Source organism: Trichomonas vaginalis, chromosome II, assembly GCF_026262505.1.
Source record: "Trichomonas vaginalis G3 chromosome II, whole genome shotgun sequence".
Lineage (NCBI taxonomy): Eukaryota > Parabasalia > Trichomonadida > Trichomonadidae > Trichomonas > Trichomonas vaginalis.
In genome coordinates this window covers 2,213,378-2,226,785 of record NC_067204.1, presented here as the reverse complement: position 1 = coordinate 2,226,785, position 13,408 = coordinate 2,213,378, and the positions used below count along the sequence as shown (strand labels likewise).

Below are 13,408 nucleotides of genomic sequence, written 5' to 3'. Positions count from 1 at the left end.
ATCATAGTACAAGACGAGTTTATTTTAAATCAGTCTTCAAAATGGCTAATAATCATAGATAATTTCATTCCTTGAAATTTTTCTTGAACAGCCCATTTTCTTCAACACAGATCAATATACCATCTAATATACATAGAGGATTTCTCATTTATAATGGTATATCACAACCTTTTTGCAGAAATATAAAACAAATTTGAAAAATTGCCATTTTTGTGTGAGTAGGTGCCAAAAGTGCTTACTCTTAAACAACCGTCGGATTTCCGGGTGAAATCGTGACACACTTTCGTCTTTCGTAGGCAGTGGTGGTTGTTACAAAAGGTAACTTCGAATGTAGCGTGAAATCTGCAAAAAAAATTCTGAAATTTGAATGGAGAACACAAAAATTGAATAGTTTACGTCAATAAAAAAGAGAAAAATGAAGCCAATGTGTCTCGTACCTAGGACTTAGAGCAGCAATCCAACTGTTTATCCCATTACACTACATGCATCTCTCACCTCAGTGAATGAGATCAACTATATGATAACTTTTTCCCCATTATATTCTTGTGGAAAAGTGACAAATAGCAACTTTGACCCTCTCTCGTTTTCTGCAACGTATATATGTAATAGAACATAAAATTTAACCTTGTTTGAAAACGCTACTCAGAATTTTTAACCAAAAAGAAAACAAAAAACCCACATCCTTATTAGTGCTAATAAAATTATATTCCAAAAAACATATTGGATCATTCAAAAAACCAATTGAATTAGTTGTAATAGAATCATTTTTTTCAGAAAATTAGATGTTTTTAGAGGAAAATCTAGATGGGTTCATAATTCAAATCCCGGTAACTTTTTCCGGATATAGGGTTCTATCAACTTTAGGACGTGGGTTATTTGCATGCGTCTTATTAGTTGAGTCGATCAAAACTAATGAAAAATTTGCTTGTAAAGTAATCAGCAGAGAGAAGATGGAAAGGGAAAATTTAATAATAAGACTAGAGGAAGAGCTTAGAATACTTGAACATATTAAACATCCATCAATTGTTGAAATTCAAAAAATAATATACCAAGAAAAATTAATTATGGTAATTCAGGAATATTGTTCTGGTGGAGAAATGTTCACCAAAGTCAGAACCGGTCCAAATATTCGCGAATCCGAGATCATCCGATATTCCCTTCAAATTATTTCAGCGATAAATTACTTACATACAAGAAATATTATGCACCGTGATATCAAGTTAGAGAATATAGTACTTGACAATAACGGCGATGCGAAAATAATCGATTTTGGTCTATCTGAAGTTGTAAATGACGTGAATCTTAAAACACATTGCGGAACCCTAATATACATGGCTCCAGAAATGCTTTCCCAAAGACAATTTGATGGAAAAGCTGTTGATATTTGGGCAATTGGAATTTGCATTTACGCTATGGTTACAAGGACATTTCCTTGGAAATCAACCACTGACGAGGAACTTTTACATGAAATTATTCAAGCAGATATTTTCTTTCCAAACTTTGTTTGCCCGACTATTTCAGAATTATTACATGGAACACTTGTTAAAAATCCAAGCGAAAGAGCTCCAGCTGCAGAGCTTATATCAATAATCTCAAGAAGTGCGCTTCCAAGAGGAATAAGTAAGTACGCGAGTAAAACTCATTACAATGATGAGATTTTATTAGCAAAGAGAAAAAGATGCCTCCAGCAAAGATATTTATTAAGCCTCACAAATCAATTGATATTCCTTTCTTTAGATATCCAAAACAGATGTCGATGAGATTAACATTTGATAATACAATTCCTTGAAGAATATAATATTCTTAATATATGTTTGTAGTTGTTATGTTTTTGTATATTAAAAATATTCGTTGTTATAGATTTAATAATTTATATTTTGGATAACAAACCTAATCATTATTCGTTTCATCTTTTATTACATATGCGATAACTCAATCATTTTACCATTATCAGATATAAATTTAGAGGAAAATATTGAAAATTTCAGATTTAGGAATTGGTAACAGATAAACTATGAAAATAATCCACATTATATATAAATATGCGATTGCTATAGCCAAAAATTAAAAATAAAACATTAGAACTTTTTTTCAAGATTTCATTTCAAAATCTCGTTTCTTTTAACAATTTATGTGGTTTTCAGTACTTTTATAATAAACAGGATCCAATTACATCAAATATATTTCTCCCGATAGAGTTAATTCGAGGTTGTGAATTTTTTTTTGTTTTTGCCACACATTCATTTTAAATTGAACTCACAACACTGACATAATGGAGCTCTTGATGTGTTGTATTACTCATCAGTCAAATGTGGATGCATAAATCAATGAGTAAAGTATCAATTGAAAGCAATTTTTGTTAAGGGTGCACACGAGAGGATCATGTAAACTTCAGAATTTAGAACCTTATTTTTAGGCATTATCTTGGCTACCTATTTAGGCTCGAAAAGCAAAAAATATCAAAAAATACAACTTGACTCCATTATGACCCTTTCATGGAGGTAGTTTTTATCCGCTAGTATTTTCCCTTTGAATCTCTTTACAATTCGAAATCAAATTCAAAACTCAGTAGAAGAAAGGAAGAATCGACTTACTACGGTTGTAATACGAATAAATACATATATTTAATTATTTTTTATTTACATAATAATTGTTTGAAGCTCATATTCCAACAAATTTTTAAATAAAAACATTAAAATGTTGAAAATGTTCATATATTTTAATAGGGTTTTGGCACTTTATTGAGGAATTACTACATACATAGTCGAACTGAACTTGACATTTTGAAATTTAAATTATTTATCAAAATTAAAATTTAACTTGAAATTTATAATTATTTAGTCATATTTTGCATAATTCTAAGTAGATTTTGTAAAAAATCAAGAAAGAAAAATTTTAACGTGATTTATTTTTTCTTTTTTATAATAATACATATTATTATATAATTAACATATTCATAATGTTTCACCCTTTCAAAAATATAATCCTCCTCCTCTCAAATAAACGTACATACGGGTGGCCTCTTTTTTCAAAAAATTAAAATTTGAAATTTTGGGCTCAAATATTAGAGATTTTTTCAACCTTCAACGATATATGTTGTCTATATCAGACCTCCTTTCTTTTTGATACTTAACATTGTTCCTAAATCTTAGCCGTTAAGGCTGTTCTGAAAATATTTTTTTTTTCGAAAAAATTCGAAAAAAATTCTTAAAATTCAAAAATCCCTTAATTCCTGAGGATTTTGGAAAAAAGTTTTTACATGAACATGTGTATATTATATGAAGTATATTGATAAGGTAAAAATCAAATTTTATTGCATATTCATCGAGAAAATAAACTAACGAATCCCTCAAAATTGAGAGGGTAATCCCCCTCCTCTCAAATAAACGTACATACGGGTGCACCCTTAAAGCTCACATATTTGAAGGAAAGTTTTTTATTTTAGGAATATATATAGCATTAGCAAAGACCAGTCAAATCAATTTGAAAGTGTACCGCACTACCATTTTCTTAATTGAAGCAAAATATCTTTTTGAAATAAATAAAAGAAAAATGAAGCTACAATGGGAAAGCTCCATGTTTTGGAAGCTTCTTTTGTAATAAACAGAAATTCATCAAAAATGACGGCTCTCAATTTTTTGACATTTGTAAATTCTAAATTGAATGAGAAAAATGAAATAATACTAAGCATAATACAATATTCTAGATTTAATTATAATTAGGAAAAAGTTAGTTTTGAGAGTACTTTTCATAGGCATATAGAATGAAATCTTCTGAAAAATAATATCACATAAACTCATATTATTGTCTAATATATAACTATTTTATATAAAAATCAAATTCAATGATCTTAAAAGCGAAGGATAAACCTCAAAATTTACGAATATAATGAGTGGGAATATAATGCTTATCTATCATAAAACCATATGAAATATTAATTTTTGCTTTACGCCTAATTTTTGACGACAATTAGCAAAAAATGTTAAATGTTAACACTCAGTCCATTTGAATATGAAAAATAAAATTGACTTTGATTAAATGTTTTTATTTATCATGCAATTCTTCTTGCGACCAAAGATTTGAATAAAAGTTCAAAAAATAAGATAGCTTAAAAAATAATATACGGTAGTGTTTACTAATAGATGAATAGTATATAAATTCTATTAAAATGGATTTGATCCAAAAAAATATAAAACCAAAAATAATTGTGATAATTTAAGGGTGCCCTATAACGATAATGTAAACATCACAAAATTAACCTTATTAGAACTCGAATGAATGGATTATCCGGATTCTAGTTCTCAATATAATAACCTTAAAAGTGCTTTTCTGAGGGTGGTCTATCGTCTATAGGGCACCACCACTCCAATATCCCTTCCCTCACCAACCACCCAACTCCCACCACCACCCACCACCACCACCCAAACCACCACCACTCCAATATCCCTTCCCTCACCAACCACCCAACTCCCACCACCACCCACCACCACCACCACCCACCACCACCACCCAAACCACCACCACTCCAATATCCCTTCCCTCACCAACCACCCAACTCCCACCACCACCCACCACCACCACTCCAATATCCCTTCCCAAAAAAATATAAAACCAAAAATAATTGTTATAATTTAAATGAAGAAGTAATTTAAAACGATTTTATTTATGATCAAATTTTATATATTTTTTTGGATCAAATCCATTTTAATAGAATTTATATACTATTCATCTATTAGTAAACACTACCGTATATTATTTTTTAAGCTATCTTATTTTTTGAACTTTTATTCAAATCTTTGGTCGCAAGAAGAATTGCATGATAAATAAAAACATTTAATCAAAGTCAATTTTATTTTTCATATTCAAATGGACTGAGTGTTAACATTTAACATTTTTTGCTAATTGTCGTCAAAAATTAGGCGTAAAGCAAAAATTAATATTTCATATGGTTTTATGATAGATAAGCATTATATTCCCACTCATTATATTCGTAAATTTTGAGGTTTATCCTTCGCTTTTAAGATCATTGAATTTGATTTTTATATAAAATAGTTATATATTAGACAATAATATGAGTTTATGTGATATTATTTTTCAGAAGATTTCATTCTATATGCCTATGAAAAGTACTCTCAAAACTAACTTTTTCCTAATTATAATTAAATCTAGAATATTGTATTATGCTTAGTATTATTTCATTTTTCTCATTCAATTTAGAATTTACAAATGTCAAAAAATTGAGAGCCGTCACTTTTGATGAATTTCTGTTTATTACATTTGCATCATTCTTATTCTTCATTTTAGTAATTTTTCAGAATTTCAAATTTGGTAAATATTTGATTCATTTCAAGATAGGAGATTAACGAGTATAAGATATGCTTTTGTTTGCTTTTACATTGATTGTTTATTGTTGAGAAAAAAATAAATGTTGAATGTTTATTAATTAAAATGGGAAAAGACGTTTGCCATAGAACATTTACGAGCACATTTTGTTCTTATATAAATTCTTCAAAATTTTTTAAATTCGAAACTGAATTTGCCTGTTTTTTATAGGCTATCATTTTACACTTTGAGTAATGTCTGAAATATAATATATCAGTCAATATCATAAGGCTTGAGTTTTCAGAATTAATATGAATCAATAAAATCCATAATATATTTTAACGCAAGTTTATTAATAATATGTAACTATATTAATTATATTTGATTTCAGCACCAGATATCTGCAAATTCACAAAGGAATGCCATTTCAAGTCATTTTGACAAATTTTAAATCAAATCTTGGGTATTCATAAAAGAAATATGTTTTAATGTGTCAGAGAATGAATGATACATGATTGAAAAAACGTGACAAGTGCTTTCGAGAAAAAGGATTTTGATGGAGGAAGAGTCGGCTGCTGAAGAAGTTATGGAACCGACTAAACTCGAAACTGATCCACCATCAGATACTCCCGGTGATAACATTGAAAATTTAGTTCCAAAAGTGCCTCCAAACGAGATTTTGAAAGAATTAAACCTCCCGACAATTGCCTTTTTAGTAGGTATTGATGGTATTGAAGTAAAGGATAAAGGAATCGTTCCAGTTGAGCAAAATCTTGAAATGTTTACTTTAACTCAATTGTATAGTCTTCGATCAGAGCTTATTCAATTAAAAGCATTCGTCGACCGTTCATCATCAAATATACAGAATACATACACTACACATCTTCATAAAATTCGCCACAACTTGCGAAAACCTAGTTTTCAACATGATCAAGTCATAATTCACAGTAAAGAGTCTAATATCAGCAGAAATTTAGTCGAAACAGAAGAGGAAGAACAAAACGAGAATGAAAAAGAAGAAAACTCCGAAATTGAACAACCTCGCGCAATTACTGCAGATACAATCTGGGAAACGACAGAATTATTCTTTAAACCAGTCAAAGACATAAATTATTTCGATAAATACCTGCAAAAGACTAAACCACAAATTGATCCATCTAAATTCAAAGAACCAATTGGCGATCATTACTCAGAAGTATTTAGTAGTTTTACAGGAAGCAAATCCAATCGTCTTCAATCACAAATCTTCATTCCGAAACCAGCATTTGTATTTGACGAGGATGGCACCGAGACGAACTATCTTCATTCTAGACTTTTCTCATCATTTATTAGTCTCTACCACAAACACAAACGAATCCAAGATAATTCGACATCTAATTTCTCAGATTCCGAAGAATCTTTCGAAACATGGTGTAACTCCGACCATCCAACATCTAAACTACGTCGTGAACTTAGTGATAGCATCGAACTAGTTCGAACACACGTTATTCCATCCAGCGAACGAATTGGTCTTACGAAATACGGCAGTCTTGATTACGATACTAAACTTAAAGTTGAATTGCTTAGTTTAGGTCTTCATCCTAACCACCGACCATCCGAAATGAGTAACCAAGTTAGTCGATTGTTAACATCAGAAATTCAGTCACAGAAGAAAGTATATTCCGAATCCAACAGGTACCGAAAGATGATGGAAGAATACGTCCACTCCGGACAAGAGATTTTCCAAATCATCTCAAAACGCGCAAAAAATTGGAATTCCGCACTTGAAATCTACCTCAAACAAGAGGAACAACGCAAGAACGAACTCAAAGAAGAAGATAAATCAGAAGAAGATGAAAATGAACAAACAAAAACTTAGTTTTTTATTTATTATTTTTATTTATTTTATTATTTTATATTATTTTATTTATTGTTATATTTGTTAAACATTATATTGTTCTGTTTTTTTAAAAGAATTTTATTTTTTATTTTAACTTACGAGATATTGCTTAAACTCAATCATCAGATTATGATTGTCAATTTATTTAGAATCATATCATTAATTGCTAATAAGGGTGCACTTACTCCACTATGATATGGCCTTCAATTCAGATGTTTAAGGTTGATTTTCAATGACGCTTGACGTCAGTTGTCAAAAATTTGAATTAAAGTCAAATGGGCGTAAGTGTAGCCTGAATTAATTATCAAAGTTTAATGAAAAATAAACAAATAATTTACTCATCTTTCATTTTAAACACTTGTTGATGAAGTCTTATGGAGTTAAAAACACAGTTCAGAAAAATAATTATTTTGAAATAAAGTAAATTATTGACTTTTTAAATAACTAAGTTGATGTGATATTAGGAGATGATAAAGGAACAAATAATGATTGAATAAATTTAACATATTCTGGATTAAATGTGTCATCTTCTTCTTTTATTATTTTATTGTCATCATTATTAACTATAGGAATTAGAGCTTCGCATTTAGATGTAGATAAATGAGATAAAGTTAAATATTTTTCTTCTGCTTTGATATTTTCAGTAGTAATTCCATTTGGAATAGATGGAGAACTCTGAACATAACTGTTTTTAACTGTAAATGAATATCCAAAGTCAATGGAAAAAAGTCTAAATCCTGATGGACCTTCATTTCCAAATATAGAACAGTTTTCAATTGTTATAACTATATTACAATAAATCATTCCAAATTCTGTTGTACTCTGTTTGTTATTCAAAATGTTGCAAAAAGAAACAAAATGTGGTTTATATTGATAATGACCTAATACAATGTGATCAGGTTTGCATGTTGTATTTTCAATTGTACAAAATGAAACTGTTGTATCTGTTAATGGATGCAGTCCGTATCCCGAAACAGCATATGCTGTACATTGACTGATATTTGTTGATCGAACAGAAATATTTCCGTTGAATAAAGATATTGTTTTCACTGATTTTTCATTTCCACAAAGACAAATTGATGAATAATAGAAAAAATTTAGTTTGCTTGAATCTTTACTATTTGAAAAGGAGTGATGACCCCCTTCTGAACCAGTAACAGTTGTTTGTGAAGATAAAGAACAAATTTTGTTTTGAACAAAAGAACTGTTGCACTCAAAATAAACACTGCCGCCACGATCTGTACGCGTGTTATTATTAAAGTTGCATTCAGAATGTAATACTTTGATGTCGTTTCTTGAATATTGGATCGCACCGTTTTTGAAATCAAAGAAGAAACTGAGTAAGACAAAATATTCTTGATTGTTGACAGGCATTGAGCAATTGGTACATGTGATTGGATTTGGTTGCTTGTTTTCATTGTAAAAATAATCCCACGCATCAAAAATTTATGTAAACTATTCAAAAAAAATCATGTTACAGAGAACGACACTTGGTTAGAAATATTTATATAGGTTCAGGAAAATAATTTCAACAAAGAATTGATATTAATATTAATATTAATATTAATATTAATGTAACAGACAATAAACATAATCACACAGTTCTAACATCAGCAACAAATAGTTAGTTCAATCTCTTCTTTCTCATAGCGAAAATTTACTCTATTCTTGGATTTGCGTGTTGTTATGGTGATAAAGAATTTGTAGAATAATCCTTCTACCAATGAGAATGATAATGAGGGAAAATCTGAACTTTAGGCAGCTTCTTATCATTTCACATATTTTTGTGCAAAAGGTTGCATAGGAGATACTCCACTAAAATGTCCAAAATCTCATAAATTAAATTCTGAAGGCGAAAACTAATATTCAAATCTGCTTATATTCGCCTGAGGTAATGATTTTGATATGAAAAAACAAAAACGCAATCAATAACTTTGATAAAACCACTCTATTATGGAATATTCACGAAATACATAAGAGTTGATTTACATTTAAAATTTGTAACTTACTGGGCTAAGTTGAAAAACTATTTTTCTATAATATTAATGAAACGTAAGAAAAATTTTAATTAATTATGTTAATTAATAATAATTTAAAATAATATTACTCAATTATATGTGTAAATGTCAATAAGTCAACGCCACATTGACCGTCCTTGTTCCTGACAAGCTCGATGTAGCCTTCCATGCCCCAAGTGCTTCCAAATGAGTTCTTTGCGAGCCAGTAGTCTTTTCCTGCGTCAGTTCCGTATCCACAGATCATCATCCAGTGGCAGATGCCCCATGGATCGCAGTCTGGGTTGTCATAAACACAAGAACTGTACCATTCGAAATCTGCAGCAGATGCGTCGTATCCGCAAGCGAGAACTCCGTGTGTTGCAACTGTTACAGCCATATCTGTCTCATTCTTTGTGTATGTAAGCTGTACAAACTTGGATTGGGCCATTGAAGAGTCGAATTTGCATTCTCCGACGTATGGCTTGAATGGATAGTCGGAATCGGACATCCACATGCCGTACTGGTTAAGTAATACGAAGTATGAGGCGCCATCGGATGAACCACCGTCACATCCGTCGTCATTGTAGTCACAGTCGAGTAATTGCTGGACAGAGAGATGGGCAAGTCCTCTATCGTAAATAGCCCACATGGATTCTTGTAAAGCGGCAGATGCAAAGGCCCAGCCTGCGCCACAACCTTCTTGATATCTGACTGGTGTAACAACTCCCTTTGTTCTCCAGTCGAACTCTGCTGGGATTGCACCTTCCTTGTGCTTTAATGGTGCACTTTCGAATTTCTTAGCAAGGGATTTTGGTTTTGATAACATTGAACGATATTCTGCTGGTGTGAAAGCAGCAAAACGGTTTCCTTCAAGCTTGTAGCTTGAACCAGCCTTGTTATGCTCTTTAATGTACCTCATATTTGAAAGATAAATACCAAGTCTGAAAGCATACTCTTCGCCAATGTATGCATAGTTGTTTTCGCGCATCCATGAAAGGAAGGCTTTCTCTTCATGAGTTTCTATTAATGCAGAAGAAACAAATGACGTAAACAAAAACACAATGTCACGTTTTTGGCACTTTTTGGTCTGCAATAATCTGGAGGGTAAATAAAAATTAATCCTGGATAAGTTTTTTATTTGCTATTGATATATGAAAACTTGCTACCGTTGAAGAGATTCAGGGAAGGCATGTAAAGAAAGGGGAACTCAGAGCAAAGAGATCAGAAAATATATATAACATACTCTTGGAAATATATGTTTAGCGTAAAAAAATATTATTTTTCCCTCTCAGACTTTGCAACAATATTTAGAAGAGAACCACAGCCACTTTTGATTTGATGGGTATTTGGGATGTGTGGAAAAAGACGTTTCAAAAGCTCTAAAACTAAATTATTCGCACCACAATAAGATATTACATTGATATCATACCTTTAGTAAAAGATAGGTTATATTACCTGTAATTAATTTATAATTTTTTTTTTCGATAATTTTTGAAAAAAACTATTGATTTCATCTCTATCCAAAGAATATGATACAGTAATGATCATATAAAATTCATTTCAATTGTGAAACTTGCGCTGTACCCAGAATCAAAGTTTGAATAAATAAGTTTTTTTAGAATCATGCAGTTATTATAGATATATAATAATTGCCCTGAGTCGGTCGCCCTACAACTCGTTACTGATTTCCATTACAAAGCTTGAATTTGAAAATTTTCACTTCAATTATAAATGGCTTGTTTTCCTCAGAAAATCAACTGTGCACACGCATGATAAAGAAATATTAAAATCAAGGTTATCCACTATATGACTTTTTAAATGTGATGTTATTTCTCATAAGTCCTCATTGAATTATGATATGAAATATTATATTTTCTACATTTAAAAAGGAAATGCGATGTCAAAACATTCATATCTTATTGAGAGTTAAATTTGGAATTATTGGAAAAGAAAATTGCAAAACCAATATATTATTTCAAGTGCAGAAGTGTTAATGAGATGAAATGAAAGTCAGAAACCCATCACTTGTCCTCTGATTGAATTTTATTTTATTCTAAATTCTTTGGTTTTGGCCTCTGTGAATGAAGAATATCTTCCAGAAAATAAATGGTCAATCTATCAAAATTAAATATTGCCAAAAGTCCTTTGAAAATATTAAATCGTTACAAAAATATTAAAATCGAGCATTTTAGCGCATATCTGATATATCATTCATTAATAAATTTAATAATTGAATAGTTATCTAACAAATAATTTGAATGAATTTTTGAATGTCCCATCAAAACTTCAACACATAATTTCTTTAAAAATGCTCCTGTTCATAATCTCATCAATAATAAATAAAAAGTATTCAAAAACTTTTTTATAAAAATCAAATAAATCAAATGTATCTTGATGAGCAAGATTATAAAACTCCAATGAGCAAGAAGCAACAAGAAAACTACATCAAATATGTCTCGATGAGATCCCAAGATAGACTCTTCAATCAGAGTGAGCTGAATCCAAAATTGTTTCAGATTAATCAACTCCAGCCTTCTATGTCATTTGCAAATTGTGCAAATGATATTAAATTAAATACTAACTACGAAAGACCTACAAGACCTTCATCAACTCCATTACCAGTTTATTGGACAAAATTGGATTTGATTTTCGGAAAATATGACTAATTTTATCATGATATTGTATGTTAGTAAACTGTATATTAGAGAATTATATACTACCTTTTTTCAAATGAGCCTCTTTTGGCTTGACAATTTTATTTTTTCACTTCATCTCATTTCATTCAAATATCTTTCAAGAGAAAACAGATTATTTATAAATATGAAGCGCAAAACATACCCTAAATGGTTCAATCTATCTTAAATATTTTGTTTCATGAACCTAGATAGAGCCATGAACGAATTAATGTAAGTATTTATCAAAACACTTAGTTCTTGAGGGATTCTCATCAAGATTTTTAATGGTTGTGAGATTTAACAAATATATTATGGAATATGCAGTTGTTTATAATGCATTTATTGCATAGTCAGATGACAAAACGAGAGTGTTAATACATTTAACAGCGTAACATTCTTGATTGAATTCTCGCATGCGTTTCATCTAATGATGTTTTCATATTGAAAAAAATCACTCGAAAATTTATAACTTTTTTAACAAAAATAAGCATTCCATCATTCAGCATGTACGGCTGACCAATTATTTTGATCTGACCAATAAAAATTATTTTTACATTTTAAACGTACAGTTTTCAAAAAAAAAGTCATGAGAAGAAGTTTTTACCCTCCTTTATCGAGTTGTACCGCAATAAAGTTAAGCGACCTCGAAAAGAAACAACGAAAAGAAAAGAAGGATGAAGAAAGAATCAGAAATCTTATTAAATCACGAAGTCAGGTAAAAGAACATTTTTCCGAAGAAGAGGAACCCGAATCTAATGAGGAGATTGATAATGTGATTTCATTATATCAAAACCTTTATGATCAATACCAGAATGGATTGGCAAATAATGAAGATATAAGCAATTTAAGAATCGATATCATCAATCAGGTGAAAAGTATTAGTGGAACAAATGCATCTCTTTGCAGTTCAGCTGGAGATATTAATGTTCCTGAAAAATCTCTCAGTCTGAGCGCTCAATCATTCCGATCAAATAGCTTAATGAAAGATAAGCCAATGACATCTATTCAATCTACAGAGATTTTTATTCTTTCCAAATGACATTCGTTATTCTACTCAGCTTTCTGTTTGTTTGATAAAAAATTTGTTTTCAAAATTATTTTGCCCTCATAAAGGAAATTTAATTAGCAATATGATTATAATCTTACTGACTTATAATTATTTTATTAATATAATTCATTTACAATCTGATTATAGTACTAGCGATTTCCGAAACTCTCGGATAAAAAATAAAGAGAGTTATTAATGTATCAAATTAACTGGCCTCATAGTAAAAAACAAGTTTTATATATAATAAAGTTCATAAAGACTGTTTATCATGATAATGCAAAATAATGCAAAAAGAATATGAGAGTTAACTCTACCTAACAAACAATGAGTTATCTACATCATATTCCTGATCAATGTTACTTGGTAGGATCTGCCTAGGAGTCCTAATTTTGGCGTTCCAAAAGATCGGTAAAGGTTCACTAGATGGAAACGCTTTTTTTGTGAATTTGTCTGGTATCTTTGTTTTACACTGAGTTGATAACTTAGC

General features: G+C 30.3%; 6 protein-coding genes across 6 annotated transcripts, besides 5 other annotated features; 4 read left to right on the top strand and 2 right to left on the bottom strand.

Moving 5' to 3' along the window:
• Positions 1 to 1,064: 1,064 nt before the first annotated feature.
• TVAGG3_0470910 (protein serine/threonine kinase protein) lies at positions 1,065 to 1,760 on the top strand (the record flags this gene model as incomplete). The annotated part of the gene is made up of 1 exon (XM_001580547.1): positions 1,065 to 1,760. The coding sequence occupies one exon, from the start codon at positions 1,065 to 1,067 to the stop codon at positions 1,758 to 1,760; it is 696 nt and encodes a 231-aa protein (XP_001580597.1).
• A 603-nt stretch (positions 1,761 to 2,363) lies between these two features.
• Positions 2,364 to 3,406: a mobile genetic element.
• A 191-nt stretch (positions 3,407 to 3,597) lies between these two features.
• Positions 3,598 to 3,634: a mobile genetic element.
• A 586-nt stretch (positions 3,635 to 4,220) lies between these two features.
• Positions 4,221 to 4,359: a mobile genetic element.
• An 878-nt stretch (positions 4,360 to 5,237) lies between these two features.
• Positions 5,238 to 5,274: a mobile genetic element.
• A 599-nt stretch (positions 5,275 to 5,873) lies between these two features.
• TVAGG3_0470860 (uncharacterized protein) lies at positions 5,874 to 7,180 on the top strand (the record flags this gene model as incomplete). The annotated part of the gene is made up of 1 exon (XM_001580546.1): positions 5,879 to 7,180. One exon carries the CDS (start codon positions 5,879 to 5,881, stop codon positions 7,178 to 7,180), a length of 1,302 nt encoding a protein of 433 aa, XP_001580596.1.
• Positions 7,181 to 7,374: 194 nt separating this feature from the next.
• Positions 7,375 to 7,494: a mobile genetic element.
• A 151-nt stretch (positions 7,495 to 7,645) lies between these two features.
• TVAGG3_0470840 (uncharacterized protein) lies at positions 7,646 to 8,635 on the bottom strand (the record flags this gene model as incomplete). The annotated part of the gene is made up of 1 exon (XM_001580545.1): positions 7,646 to 8,575. One exon carries the CDS (start codon positions 8,573 to 8,575, stop codon positions 7,646 to 7,648), a length of 930 nt encoding a protein of 309 aa, XP_001580595.1.
• Positions 8,636 to 9,220: 585 nt separating this feature from the next.
• TVAGG3_0470830 (cysteine-type peptidase protein) lies at positions 9,221 to 10,260 on the bottom strand (the record flags this gene model as incomplete). The annotated part of the gene is made up of 1 exon (XM_001580544.2): positions 9,305 to 10,186. The coding sequence occupies one exon, from the start codon at positions 10,184 to 10,186 to the stop codon at positions 9,305 to 9,307; it is 882 nt and encodes a 293-aa protein (XP_001580594.1).
• Positions 10,261 to 11,615: 1,355 nt separating this feature from the next.
• Positions 11,616 to 11,864, top strand: TVAGG3_0470820 (uncharacterized protein; the record flags this gene model as incomplete). Its single annotated transcript, XM_001580543.1, has 1 exon — positions 11,616 to 11,864. The coding sequence occupies one exon, from the start codon at positions 11,616 to 11,618 to the stop codon at positions 11,862 to 11,864; it is 249 nt and encodes an 82-aa protein (XP_001580593.1).
• Positions 11,865 to 12,459: 595 nt separating this feature from the next.
• Positions 12,460 to 12,912, top strand: TVAGG3_0470810 (uncharacterized protein; the record flags this gene model as incomplete). The annotated part of the gene is made up of 1 exon (XM_001580542.1): positions 12,460 to 12,912. The coding sequence occupies one exon, from the start codon at positions 12,460 to 12,462 to the stop codon at positions 12,910 to 12,912; it is 453 nt and encodes a 150-aa protein (XP_001580592.1).
• Positions 12,913 to 13,408: the final 496 nt, after the last annotated feature.